Source organism: Echinops telfairi, unplaced genomic scaffold (assembly GCF_000313985.2).
Source record: "Echinops telfairi isolate 266 unplaced genomic scaffold, ASM31398v2 ScPeMD7_7457;HRSCAF=8495, whole genome shotgun sequence".
Taxonomy (NCBI): Eukaryota; Metazoa; Chordata; class Mammalia; order Afrosoricida; family Tenrecidae; genus Echinops; species Echinops telfairi.
In genome coordinates, this window is record NW_022111357.1 from 33,687,569 (window position 1) to 33,701,082 (window position 13,514).

A 13,514-nucleotide genomic window follows, 5' to 3' on the forward strand; every position below is an offset into this window, starting at 1 on the left:
GCTATATCTTTTGATAGCCAGGCACCATCAGCTTTCTTCAGCACATTTGCTTATGTACCCACGTTGTCTTCAGCGATCATGCAAAGACTATAATCTTTAGTATGAATTACACTTCAACATAAAATTTAAATCCTCACAGATGCATCAATAAGCAACCTCATGATAAATTGAGGCTGTCAAGATTTTTATGTTACATGTTGACATGTTGTCAGGAGAGACCAGCCCCTGAAGAAGGACATCGTGCTTGGTAAAGTAGAGGGCAGCAAAAAAGAGGAAGGCCCTGGACAAGATGGATGGACACAGTGGCTGCAACAATTTGGTCAAAGACAAGAATAGTTGTGAGGATGGCCAGGACCAGTGTTTCGTTCTCTGGGCCAGAGGCCCCTCCGAGTTGGAACTGACCCCATGACCTCTCAGCAGCATGAGTGCTTTAGGGGCAGTCTACTTCCTGTCTCCCACATGGTTTTGACAACCCTCAGCACCCCTGACTTGGTGTGTGGCCTTGCCTGCTCTGCTGCATATGTGCTGCTCGTGCGGCGATTTGGACCCTTCACTGATGGAAGAGCTGAACTAGAAGAGAGGCAAGAACCAGGAAACCCCACCTCAGAGGAAGAGCAACACTGAACTTCACTTCTCTAAGAATCGCTTACCCACACATGGTGGCTTATATGAGCTTAATGAAATTGAACACGTGGCTTTCCAAATTACAGACTAAATCTTGTTCCATTATATATAACTGTAACAAAACAATCTCTAGATAATAGCAGAGTGATTTCCAGACCTAACTTGAATGTCTATTGCAAAGTAGTACTCTAAATTTCAATAAAACAAAATAATTTAGGTCATTCTCTCTTTGTTTTTAAACAAGATCGAATATATTTCTTAAATAAAAGCAGGCAATGAATTTTTGCACAATGTATGCTAGATTTTGTTTTACAAACCATGCAGCCCCCTTTTGCTTCAATTTCCTGTGCATGCGGTACATATGATTTTCATATGAACATGGACATTATTTAAAGGGGCTCTTTGTATGCAAAAACTATAATAATCTTTCTCAAATAACACTAATAGGAACAATTATGTGATGAAATTTTGGAGATACTTTTTTTTTTTAATGAAAGGAAATCTTACATTTTTACTATTTCCAAAAGATGTGTCTGAGGAGTGGTTATAAAGCATAAAAATTTGGATAGTGTACCCTCTGAATTCTTAACATCTTTCTAATCTGCTTTCTTAATTTATTCTTAAATTTAAGTGCTTTCGAAGAACTCTGCCCTGGGATCCGTAGCCCACCACTGACCACATGCGCCTTATGCTTTGTCTCCTTCGTGCTCAGATACCCAGTACCTTCAGGATACCATGAACCACGTCCTAAGTTGTGTCAAAAAGGAGAAGGAACGCACGGCAGCCTTCCAGGCCTTGGGATTACTTTCTGTAGCTGTGAGATCCGAGTTTAAGGTCTACTTACCTCGAGTGCTGGACATCATCCGGGCAGCACTGCCCCCTAAGGACTTCGCCCATAAGTAAGCATCTCTATAGTTTCATTCTCTGTCCTGTTTGCCCCGGGAGGAAGGATGCACCATCCCAGTTTCCTTGAAGCTTAACCCTCTGGTGTATCATTAGCCTCCAGGGTGTAAAGGAGGCAGATCAAAAACAGCTTTTCATCAGTGGCGTTTAACCTACTCTAAAGGAAGGAGCATGTCCATCTGTTGGGAAGTTGAATAGCCTGTGAACATGTTACACGCCAATGCTGTTTTCAGTATTCCTATTTGCTGGAAATCCCCGAGCTTTCATTTTTTTCTCTAGCATTCTCTTGATAAGACACCTCAAGCATAGAATCCCAGACTGGCACAGAGGGGCCCTAACAGCCATCTCTTCCTTATCACTGGGGTTCCAGCAGTCCTTTCACCTCGCCAGGAGAACCCTTCAGCACCCTGCAAGAGGGAGAGGCCAGAGGGGCTTTGTCTAAGGCTCAGGTGTCATTGTTCATTGGTTATAGCTTGATAGTTGGTCTTTTTACTTCTGGTGAGTTAATAACCCTGCCCATTGTAACGTTCAGCAGTCTTATCATGGGGAGGAAAACTTCTTTTCATTTCCCTTTGACTAAGCGCAAGCATTGGGATAGTTGGAGGCTGCACTTTGCATCCTGACGAACACATTGTTCAGTGTGCTTCCTAAATAGGTAGGTACCCTGGGCCAGGGTGCCATTCACCCATAGGGTGCCTTTGTGTGGATTCGGGAAAGGGGACCCTTCCTCAAAACGCTTTACTGCCACCTGCTGGATCGTCGTAAACATAGAGATTTACGATGACTTACGCCCTCAAAAACTGTGCAGTAGCCAACCTGCACGCTTACTTGTGGTGGCCTTGTCCTCCTCACCCTAAGGCGATTTTGAGGGAGAACATTACAAGAGGTTGTTATGTCTAAACTAGCCGCTCTCTGTTTCTTTGCAGGAGGCAGAAGGCGATGCAGGTGGATGCCACAGTGTTCACCTGCATCAGCATGCTGGCTCGGGCTATGGGGCCTGGCATCCAGCAGGACATAAAGGAGCTGCTGGAGCCCATGCTGGCAGTGGGTCTGAGGTGGGTGTCTGTCTCAGCAGTTGGGGCTTGGCCTTCTGACCTGCGGCTGTGTGAAAGGGAAGGCATGGTCTTGTGTGCATCGGATTGGATAGGCCGGGGAGAGCAGGCCCCACAGACAGGCTGGTTCTCAGCCCTTGTTCCTTCTCTGACTAGAGGTATGATCTTGGCTAAGTTACTGAACTTCTTGAGCCTTAGTTTTCAGATCTGAAAAGTGGGTATAATAGCAATTCTTATTGCTTCTGTTCTTGTGAGGATTTAAGTGAGAGGGTCCATGAAGTGGTGATTCTTACCATAATGCTGCCCATACAGGAATTGCTTTAAAATATTTGCAACTGTTGTCTCTATTAATATCAAGCCAATTGTTGCAGCATCTTAAACTTTATTCTCGATAAAGACAGGGTTCTCAATTAGCCTCCTGGATGATTTATTGAAACTCAGCCTTCTGCGTTGTGCTGAATAATATTAAGCAAGTGCTACCGTGACAAAAATCCAACACTTCTTGATTGATCTGAAATCTGAGGGTCAGGGCGCCAGACTTTAGGACATTAACTCCATTTCCTAGTAGTGTTTCTAAAGGTTCCCTTGCTGGGCAAGAACAGCGCAAATATCCTGTGCCCAGCCCGCATGTGACTGGTTTCCTTCCCCCAGCCCTGCTCTCACTGCTGTGCTCTATGACCTGAGCCGCCAGATCCCACAGCTGAAGAAGGACATTCAGGATGGACTGCTCAAAATGCTCTCCTTGGTCCTCATGCACAAGCCCCTCCGGCACCCAGGCATGCCCAAGGGCCTGGCCCATCAGCTGGCCTCTCCTGGCCTCACAACCCTCCCTGAGGCCAGCGACGTGGGCAGCATCACTCTTGCCCTTCGAACTCTCGGCAGCTTTGAATTTGAAGGTAAAACTCGCAGTGCCCTCTGCCACAGTGTTGAGTGCTGCGGGAACCTGGGGTAAGGAAGGGATGGCTGGGTTTCTGGGATCTTGCATGGTTGAACCTGGAGCAACTCATTCTTCCCCTAGACCCTTTCATTTCTGAGTCCCATACGGAGTTTGGGCGGAGATAGTACTCAGAAGTATCCGGGGAAATCATACTTCGGAAATAGGGAAGTTAGAGATGGGCCTCTCTTGCCTCCCCAGTTCCACAGGGCTGAGGCAGGATGTAGCACTTCACCATTGATAAGAAGGGGCTTCTTGGGTGTTTCCATTCCTATGGAAGTGTGATCTCCAAGAGTGATGAGGCCTGTGTCCTTCAGTTTAGAAGCCTAAGCCTCAGAAAAACCCACATCAATACATACTCCAGGGAGAGAGATTTCAAGGGGTGGGGGAAGATCCTTTTGAAATTGAAATCTAAGGTCCTGTCAGTAGTGTTAGTCCAGACAACAAGGAAGCAAGAAGGTGTAGAAAACCGCAACATATTGTCTAGAGCCGTGGTTCTCAACCTTCCTGGTGCCACAACCCTTCCAAATAGTTCCTCATGTGCTGGTGACCCCCAACCATAACATTATTTTTGTTGCTACTTCATTACTGTAATTTTGCTACTGTTAGGAATCGGGCGACCCCTGTGAAAGGGCCGTTCAGCCCCCAAAAGGGTCACGACCCTCAGGTTGAGAACCGCTGGTCTTAAGACTTGAATTCTAACCACCTGGGTTCCGCTATTGCAGTTACTCTGCTTACACGGATTAACACCTAGGGTAATTTATTTCTAATCCTTAGGAATGAGCTGTATTTTAAGCATAACCTGCATCAGACTTTCTTTTGGTCCTTTAATCTGAGAACTAAGACAGATGGGAAAATTGCTCAAGAATTGTCTTACCCTCCAGGAACGTCAGGGCTTGAGTCATAATAACACAAAGATAGCGTCTTCTTTGAAAGGAATAGAGAAGGCTTGAGTGGGGGGAGGACCTTTTTCTGTGTCCCTGCTCCCTTACCACCCCTCTATTGCCTTTCTGCTGATCCAAAGCCCATTTTTTACCCTTTTAAGGGACGCGTTCTGGGTCAGTATCTTGTTGATCGATATCCCGCTGGAAATTGAATTAGCTGTGGAGGAATGAAAAATGCATCTAGCAAGTTGCAGACCTACATTTCCGAAGCACCTGTGTTTATGGTTTTCTCTCTGCATTTGTATCCAGGCCACTCGCTGACCCAGTTTGTCCGCCACTGTGCAGATCACTTCCTGAACAGTGAGCACAAGGAGATCCGCATGGAAGCTGCTCGCACCTGCTCCCGCCTGCTCACGCCCTCCATCCACCTCATCAGTGGCCATGCTCACGTGGTTAGCCAGACTGCAGTGCAAGTGGTGGCAGATGTGCTCAGCAAACTGCTCGTGGTTGGGATAACAGATCCTGGTAAAGCTTACAAGACAGGCGCCATCTGGAGAAGTGTAGGGTCTTGGGGCAGTTGGGAAGTAGCTAATTTTATTACTTGGCCTCCTCTGGAGATCTTTCGCCTTGATGAGCTGATGTTCGGCTTTTTCTCTGCCAAGGCGGCAGGCTTGGCTACTTCCATCTATTGGTGTAAGATAATGAGCCTTTAGTTCTAGCACCTTTTTTTTCCATGAGTGGAGGAAAAAACAGTGGAAGGTTAGGTGAGAAAAGTATCTGGGATTCAGCCGCTGGGGTGATGGCGTTGGAGGTACTTTCTGATACTGAAAGGAGGATGAGGTAACTGAAGAGATTTTTCAAAGGCGCAATTACTTTTGCAGACCCTGACATCCGCTACTGTGTCTTGGCATCCCTGGATGAGCGCTTTGATGCTCACCTGGCCCAGGCAGAGAACTTACAGGCGCTGTTTGTGGCCCTGAATGACCAGGTGTTTGAGATCCGGGAGCTGGCTATCTGCACCGTGGGCCGCCTCAGTAGCATGAACCCAGCCTTTGTCATGCCTTTTCTGCGCAAGATGCTCATCCAGGTAATGAGGGTCGGTCCAACCTGGAGGCACTCGAGTGGGTACTCTTGTGCTCTGCGGGCTGCAGGGGAGAGAGTTGAAGACAGAAAGGGGGCGAGCCATTGAGATTGCTGGTAAACGCCGTCTTTGACCCCAAGAATCCACCTCGTCTCCTGGTTTGACTATTGAGGTCCCAGTGGCTGTTGGAAGTTTCTGGCCAGAATGACTCCAGGGTGCTGCTAAGTTCCAAGCTAACGACGTCCCCTGTCCTTGAGTCGGTTCCAACGTAATGAGTCTGACCTGATCAGACAGCACCTAACCACCACCACATCTCCTTTTCTTCCTGGCTGGTCGGGGCGCCCTTCCCTCGGTATGCTGCTGCTGGTGTCTGTCTCCCCAGCACCTGCTCGCTCTCGTGCCTTTCTCCTGATTTTCTTGCTGATGATGCCAGGTCGAGCACAGGTGCCATTGTTCTTAGCAAAAATAACATGTCTCAGTCACTGGCCCCAGGCCATGGCTCCTGCTTTCTCTCTGAAATATCGTGAGATGCCAAGCGAAGCTGCTTGGCCTACACCCTAAGGTAGATTCAGTTCGGCATAGTTGCAAGATCTAGTAGAATTTCCAGTTCTGCTGAAGCCCGGCCCTCAGGTTTGTCTTCACCTTCCGTTACTTCTCTGGCCTCACTTAAATGATGCACGGTCCAGTCCTTCCTGTCGCCAGCTACTTCTGCCCGCCTCTTCTGGGTCCTGACGTGACTCTAAGTCCTCTCCTTCCCCCGCCCTCCCTGCCTCCCTCTGCTTCCCGACCCTCGCCATGTCTTCTTTGAAAGTAAGCACTTTTCGTAACATGTAAAGAACATAAACAGAGAGAAGCATTAATACATGTAACCTTTTCCTTAGAATAATGTCATTTTAAAATAATTAGAGTAGCTATAAACTATATTATCCGTCAGCAAGTTGGAATACCATGCATATATTAGTGCTTCTGTTTGTAGCCCAATTATTTCTTTAACTGTTGGCCCATGTTTAGGGTGCCCATCATTTTAAGTCTTTTAAAAATACCTAACACTTTGGACAGAACAAGAAATCATTGTTGAGCCTGCCAGCTCAAATCATATTACACGGATACAGAAATAGCTCATAATAACATCAGTATGTCCATTCAGTCAACATACTTTTTGAGTACCTGCTCTGCCCTGGGTACTGCTGAGTGTTTGGAATATAATCAGTGAACCGCGCAGACTGGGCTCCAGTCTGAAAACAGACGGCAAGCTCTCGGGCTATCGTATTTTCCTGGCATTGAAGAGTGTGAAACATCATTGAGTGAATTTTCCGAGTCCTGAGATTAACTTTGAAACAGCAAAGTTTAAAAAAATACTTTAAAAATTCATTCCTAACTTTCGATACCGTTTTCCTCGATGGACCTACACATCTTCAGGCCTAGATAAGGGAAATAAACTAATGCACTTTGGCCTTTCCTTGATGTCTTGGTCCTCGGGGTTGTTATTAGGGCACAGCAATGCTTCGGGACCTGGAAGTGATTTGAGGCTCTCAAATTTGGCCCTGCTCCATCCCAGACTGTATACTCTCCTCGTCTCCCAGCCAGCTATCTCTTCCGCTGCTGCAGGTCTGTTCTCTGTACCCTCGCCACCCCCTCTTGCTGCTGTCTGCTAGCAAGGGGACCCAGAAAGACCTGGTTACTTGATCGAAGTAATCCTGGTGATTACCACTAAGTCTCATGATGACCCATCAGCTCCTCTCGGGACCCTGGGCTTGTGACATTCACTTGCATCTCTGCTCAGTTCCTGCTGGCAGCCTCAGCTACCCAGCAGTCTGTCTATAGCAAGTGTCTAGGTCCAAAAGTCTCTGTTGTCACCAGGAGCACAATGCCCTGATGTTTGAAGGGTGTCAGAACAAGCCTGTTACCTCTGTTGCTTAAGATCCATGAGGATGCTATAGGTAGGCTCTCTGATCATTGGGGCTCGTCTAGATGTGGCTGAAACTGCTGAGCATCGGCACCTCTTCCATCATGGTTATCTGTTAGGGAATCTCCTGTTGGCCTTTGTCGTTCAGCTCTCGGCTTTGTGCTTGCCCTTGCCTGCCTGGGCCAAGATTTTCCTCCCCGAGAGCCCTCCCCTCCTTTCTGCTCACTGCCTTCCCTGTTACTCTCCTCCATCTGCCACCACGGTGCAGCACTGTTAAAATCTGCACCCTAGAGAAGATTGTAAGCCCCTGGGGGGGCGGGGTGGGGTGGGGTGTGATTGAAAGCAAGGTAACTAGTTTCTGACCGGATTTCCAGTGGCAGCTGATTTTGAGACTGTCTTATTAGCTGCGCGGTGTCCTTTGCTGGTGGTGTGACTAGCAGCCACGTGCTCCGCAGTGGAGGCCTGGCTCCCACATTCCCCCTTCGACACGCGGGCCTCCCCTGGCCTCTCCACTGCAGTCAGAAGCCCTCTTCCTGGCAGATCCTGACAGAGCTTGAGCACAGTGGCATAGGAAGGATCAAAGAGCAGAGTGCCCGCATGCTGGGACACCTCGTCTCCAACGCCCCCCGACTCATCCGCCCCTACATGGAGCCGATCCTGAAGGTAATGCACAGCAGAGGCGAAGCTGCCACCGCTCCAGGCTGCCTGTGTCACCTTGTGTGGCACGATGGGAGTGATCAGTGCTCACGCTACAGTGAACACCACGGGTGATTTCTGTGGTTCCTGGCTTGGCAACAAGGGCCACCTCAAGCACTTTCGATGGAAAAATCTCACCACTTACAGGAAAGTGGTCTCCTTACAAGAGATAAGATTGATGTTGAAAGCATTATCAGATGTGATTGGCAAAAAGAAATAGATGGATAGTGGTCTAAAATAACTCCCTGAAATGACGGGACTCAAAGTCTAACACCAAAAACAGCCTTCAAATTTGAATGCACCAAAGTTGTGTGAGTCATAATATCTGTGAGTGTGGGTAAATGATCCTCACAGATGTAGTGCGAAGGAGGCACAGGAAATGTCCTTAAGTCCTAGGACTTCCCAGCTCTCGAATATGTCAGACATGTGCCTGGGGTGGGAAAAGTTGGAGAAGCCCCATTCCAGAGAAATCTTGGATTCATGCAGCTGAGAAATACTCTGTGTGTGTGTGTGTGTGTGTGTGTGTGTGTGTGTGAGAGAGAGAGAGAGAGAGAGAGAGAGACACTGACTCGGGTACATTTTATTTAAGTTAAAGAACATTTTATAGTATATTCGAATCTCCATTTACCATCTCCTACCATCTTTCCATAGGCTTTAATTTTGAAACTGAAAGACCCTGACCCAGACCCAAACCCGGGTGTGATCAATAATGTCTTGGCTACAATAGGAGAATTGGCTCAGGTGAGCAGGACAACTACTTTTTTCCAAAGCGTGGGAGAAGTTAACTTGAAGATGTCAAAATATCTTTTATCACCCATTTTATATATATATATATAATGTATATGTAAATATATATGTGTCATAACTTCTAATCCTATCTATCACTTGTTAATAAATTTTGTAGGTTAGTGGCCTAGAAATGAGGAAATGGGTTGATGAGCTTTTTATTATCATCATGGACATGCTCCAGGACTCTTCTCTTTTGGCCAAAAGGCAGGTGAGTACCACCACTTTCTGACTGAGAGGGCAGAGCCTTGTGAGGCCAGAGACCTAGTCTCTCTTGTTCCCCACCAGTACCCAGCAGGTGGAGTGGCCCATGGTAGGTGCTCAGAAGTATTGCTTGAATGGGTAAACACAAGAAAGACTTCAAACCAGAATTTGCTGTGCTCCTCACCTGGGTCACTATCTATGCGTATCCGGGCCGACGAGGGCCCTTTCCTCTATACAAAAGAAAATGAGGGTCATCTCTAGAGCTGCAATCCTCCAGGGCACAGGCTCGTTGAAAAAGCCACCTGCACAGGCTCTGCAGGCAGGCAGAGCCTCAGCTCGCCCTCACCCAGCCGTGGTCCACTGTGGTCATGCGAGGTCTTTAGGGGATTAACTAAAATTGAGAGCGTTTTCGTTTCTCTTGATATCAGACTTCTGCGATTAGTCATTGTGAATAGAGGAGGACCATGTCTCTGCATGAGGAGCCCTGGTGGTGTGGTGGTTATGAGTTGGGCTGCTAACCATGAGGTCAGTAGTTCGAAACTACTAGTTGCTCCGAGAGGGAGAAAGGCAGGGCTTTCTGTTCTTGCAACCTGTTTACAGTCTCAGAAACTCACATGAGTAGTTTTACCCTGTCCTAAAGGGTCACTGTAGGTGGTGTAGTAGTTATTAGCCTTCAACCCGCATGGTCGGCAGTTTGAAACCACCAGCAGCTCCGAGGGAGAAAGACTGGACTTTGTACTCCCATAAGTAGGGACAGTCTTGGCAACCCACAGGGCGTCACTAAGAGTCAGCATTGGCTTGACTGCAGTGAGTGAGTGATGTGTTTCCTCTGAGAACCGTGTGTTTACTCTTTCATCCAGTGGCGCTTGCACATTTGTGTTTAATTAGCCTTGTTTCCATGTGCTGCCTCTCAGGCTTTCTATTCAGAGTTGGTTAGCAAAGCAGACAGACCATTTCCTTTGCTGTCCCTGGCTCATTGTACCTTGTGATCCTTGTCCTATCTAGGTGGCTCTGTGGACCCTGGGACAGTTGGTGGCCAGCACAGGCTATGTGGTGGAGCCCTACAGAAAGTACCCCACTCTGCTTGAGGTGCTGCTGAATTTTCTGAAGACTGAGCAGAACCAGGGCACACGCAGAGAGGTAGAGAACATGGCTGCAAACTTGGTCTTTAAGGGTTTGCTGGGGAAATGGAGAGAGAGAGAGAGAAGGCAGTGGTGTAACTATGCTCTGACAGCCTTGAGATCTGCGTCTCTCTCCAGTTCCTCAGGTAGTTAATCATCCGGGTATGAACTGGGTAATGCAGAACGTAAAGCCTATTGTAACCAGACGAGGTTGTGATGAATGTTTTCTCTTTTTTCCTACCTCCCCTTGACCACTCAGGCGATTCGTGTGTTAGGGCTCTTGGGGGCTTTGGATCCCTACAAGCACAAAGTGAACATCGGCATGATTGACCAGTCCCGGGACGCCTCTGCTGTCAGCCTGTCAGAATCCAAGTCAAGTCAGGACTCCTGTAAGTGGAGGGAACCAGAGAGGCCTGCCAGGTCCCTGAGCCACACAGCTGACCATGGTTGGGAAGCATCTTGAACTAGACAATGAGGAAATGATGGGTTCTGGCCTCACTGAGCAGCTTTGGCCTAAAAAGCCAGTCATTTCCTTGTGAATCCTAGCCGCCGTGCTGCTTCTCGGTGTGTTCAGCTTCTGTGTGCACAGGCCACGTCTGTACACACATGGGACAGCCCGTGTTCTCCTCTCATTCTTTGCTGCTGCTTCTTTGAGGTTCTTTTACTCTCCTGACACCCAAGGAGGAAGGGGATGGAATATGTTTTTCCTCCTCTCTTTGACCGGAAATCGGAGGCCGACCAAGACAGGGGCCTGGAAGGACTAGTCAGTCAGAAACCCGCGATTCTTTTGTCTGCCGGGTGGGCCAGCCCGACACTGCTGCCTTTTGCCACATTGCCTGCGAGCTGGAGAGAACTGCAAAGGATAGACTGGAGGGACCCTGTAGCGTGTTCCAGGCGTAACCCTGTTGTCCCCCTGGGGAAGCGGATTTCAAAGGAGCAGGTCTGCTCCCGAGTGAGTGAGTTCAACCACGACGTTCCCTCCCACCTCTCCCAGCCAAATGTTGCTCTCAAGCCAAATGATCCCTTTAAACTGTAGAGACAGAATCGTACTGCTTGCAATTTCCCCTTCCTCACATTTAGCTGAGAAGTGTTACCCTGCTGCCCCCGGAGCTGCCAGGAGCTGGGCCTGGGCCACATCCTCGCAGCTGGTCCTCCTTTACTCAGCACCGCTGGCAGCCCCATCTCTTGACGTGTTAGTGCTCCCTCCTCACTGTACCTCAGGGACCCTCAGAGCCCTCGAGATCCTACTTGTTCAGGTCAGCTGCATCTGCCTACTCGCTGGTCTAAATCCCCCGAGGGGGCACCAAGCAGCTGCTGAACACATGTTTCCCTAATTTAATTCCCTTTACTTTCATTTGGGGAAGTCATTATTTTTATTGATGGTTTCAGCTGCGCAGTTGGGAACCGTAATGTTAAGAAGCAAGTTAAACCTTGTGTAAAGAAACCTCATCCTGCCCTTTCTGGGCCTTTTCTGACGTGGGTAGTAAAGAAAACCAAAGTTTTGGTTTTCGAGTCTCGAAGGTGATGGCGTGTTCAGGGGCTCCTAACAGGCCCCTACATTCCCAAAGGCTTCAGCACACACCCGGGAGAAAGATTAGCAAGCTCCCGTGACTGAGGGGGCTTTTTATTGTTGGCTGTGTCTGCCTCCACTCAGAGTCCGGCCGCGTTGTTGTTAGACGCCACTGAGACCGCTCTGACCCATAGCGACCTTGTGTATAACAGCCGGAAACACCACCCAGTCCTGCGCCATCCTCACAGTTGTGGCGTACCCTCATGGATGTCCTCTGTCCCTTTGCCCTAGCTGACTACAGCACCAGTGAAATGCTGGTCAACATGGGAAACCTGCCTCTGGATGAGTTCTACCCCGCCGTCTCCATGGTGGCCCTAATGCGGATCTTCCGGGACCAGTCCCTCTCTCAGCATCACACCATGGTGGTCCAGGCCATCACCTTCATCTTCAAGTCCCTGGGGCTCAAGTGTGTGCAGTTCCTGCCCCAGGTCATGCCCACCTTCCTTAATGTCATCCGGGTCTGTGATGGGGCCATCCGGGAGGTAAGTAGCTAAAACCCCAATGCAGTGCTTGCTCCTCTGCTGTTACCACACACGTCCACCGAAGACTTATCCCCTGGCCTCAGCCTCCTAATAATGCCCACTCTTACTCCTGAACTTCATGCGTTTCTCCCTCCTGAATTCCAACATTTAAGATAAGTGAACACGTGCAATCAGCTCGGTCCAATTTTCTTGGCTTGTTCCCTCACATTGTGTAAAAGATGAATAGCCAGAGGGGAAGGATGGAGTCCAATTCAGCCTTCTCTGAAATGTTCCACTGTCTGGGTCTCTTGATTGCTTCTTTCGTGATTAGATTTCAATCAAACAGTGGTGGTGAGAATAACATAGATGAAATTATGAGTTTCTTACTATAGCTCATAAGGTCTGATGGGACGTTTGAACACGTGGTTTAGTTGATGTCCAACTAATTGCACTATTGGAAAGTTACAGATTTTTTTGTCATTAAGAACTACTTTGTGGGCTGATAGTTTGAGACTTGTCGTTAGGTGCCATCGAGTCAGTTCCGACCCATGATGACCGTCTGCACAGCAGAGTGACGCTCTGCCCGGTCCTGCGCCAGCCTCACTGTTGTTCCTGTTTGGGCCTGTTGTTGCAGCCACGGTGTCAGTCCACCTCATGGAAGGCCGCCCTCTTTTTCGCTGCCCCTCTGCTTTACCTCCCTCTCACCTGCTGGTGTTAGCGTCCACTGTCCCAGGCCAGGCTCACACTGATGGCTTTGTAGTTTTAGCGCTCCTCCTTCCACTAGCTGCCATTTGTATGGAGAGGAGAGCTCACCCCCCTTTCTCCCCTTGCACGCTCTCTCTTTTTTGGGTAAATATCATTGTGGACTTAGGTACTGTTTTGTTTGTTTTTTTAAGAGTATTGTGTTTCGTAACTTTAATTTCTTATTTGGAAATAAATTTAAACTTTCCAAAAAAATTATAGTCATATAAAGGTCAATTACATAAGCTTTACTCAAATTCACCTCTTGCTAACATTTTACACCCCATTTGCTTCATCTCTCTCCTCCCCTCTGGTTTTCCCCTTTGGATGCCAAGAAAGAGAGTTACATACATTCTTGACCTTTATCCACAAATACTAAACTCCTCATTTTGTATTTCCCAAGAATAAGGAAATTTTATGGCTACAAGTCACTTCTCAACCTTCCTGGCTTTAAATAATGAGGGCATCGCCCCTCAGAAGAATGTACTTCAGAGGACAGCACTGGGGCTATAGCTTGGGGAGAGGGGTGTATCTGATAGAGCACACGGGAG

General features: G+C 48.2%; 1 protein-coding gene across 2 annotated transcripts in view; it reads left to right on the forward strand.

Moving 5' to 3' along the window:
• The window catches only part of MTOR (mechanistic target of rapamycin kinase), a 128,423-nt gene that overhangs the window by 21,017 nt on the left and 93,892 nt on the right, over nucleotides 1–13,514 (forward strand). For both annotated transcript variants that reach the window (XM_045299085.1, XM_045299086.1), the window contains exons 9-19: nucleotides 1,337–1,523; nucleotides 2,454–2,582; nucleotides 3,231–3,475; nucleotides 4,707–4,922; nucleotides 5,279–5,484; nucleotides 7,925–8,047; nucleotides 8,732–8,821; nucleotides 8,985–9,077; nucleotides 10,076–10,210; nucleotides 10,451–10,580; nucleotides 11,993–12,243. In XM_045299085.1, coding sequence (XP_045155020.1) covers nucleotides 1,337–1,523; nucleotides 2,454–2,582; nucleotides 3,231–3,475; nucleotides 4,707–4,922; nucleotides 5,279–5,484; nucleotides 7,925–8,047; nucleotides 8,732–8,821; nucleotides 8,985–9,077; nucleotides 10,076–10,210; nucleotides 10,451–10,580; nucleotides 11,993–12,243 — 1,805 coding nt within the window. The remainder of the gene's footprint in view (nucleotides 1–1,336; nucleotides 1,524–2,453; nucleotides 2,583–3,230; nucleotides 3,476–4,706; nucleotides 4,923–5,278; nucleotides 5,485–7,924; nucleotides 8,048–8,731; nucleotides 8,822–8,984; nucleotides 9,078–10,075; nucleotides 10,211–10,450; nucleotides 10,581–11,992; nucleotides 12,244–13,514) is intronic.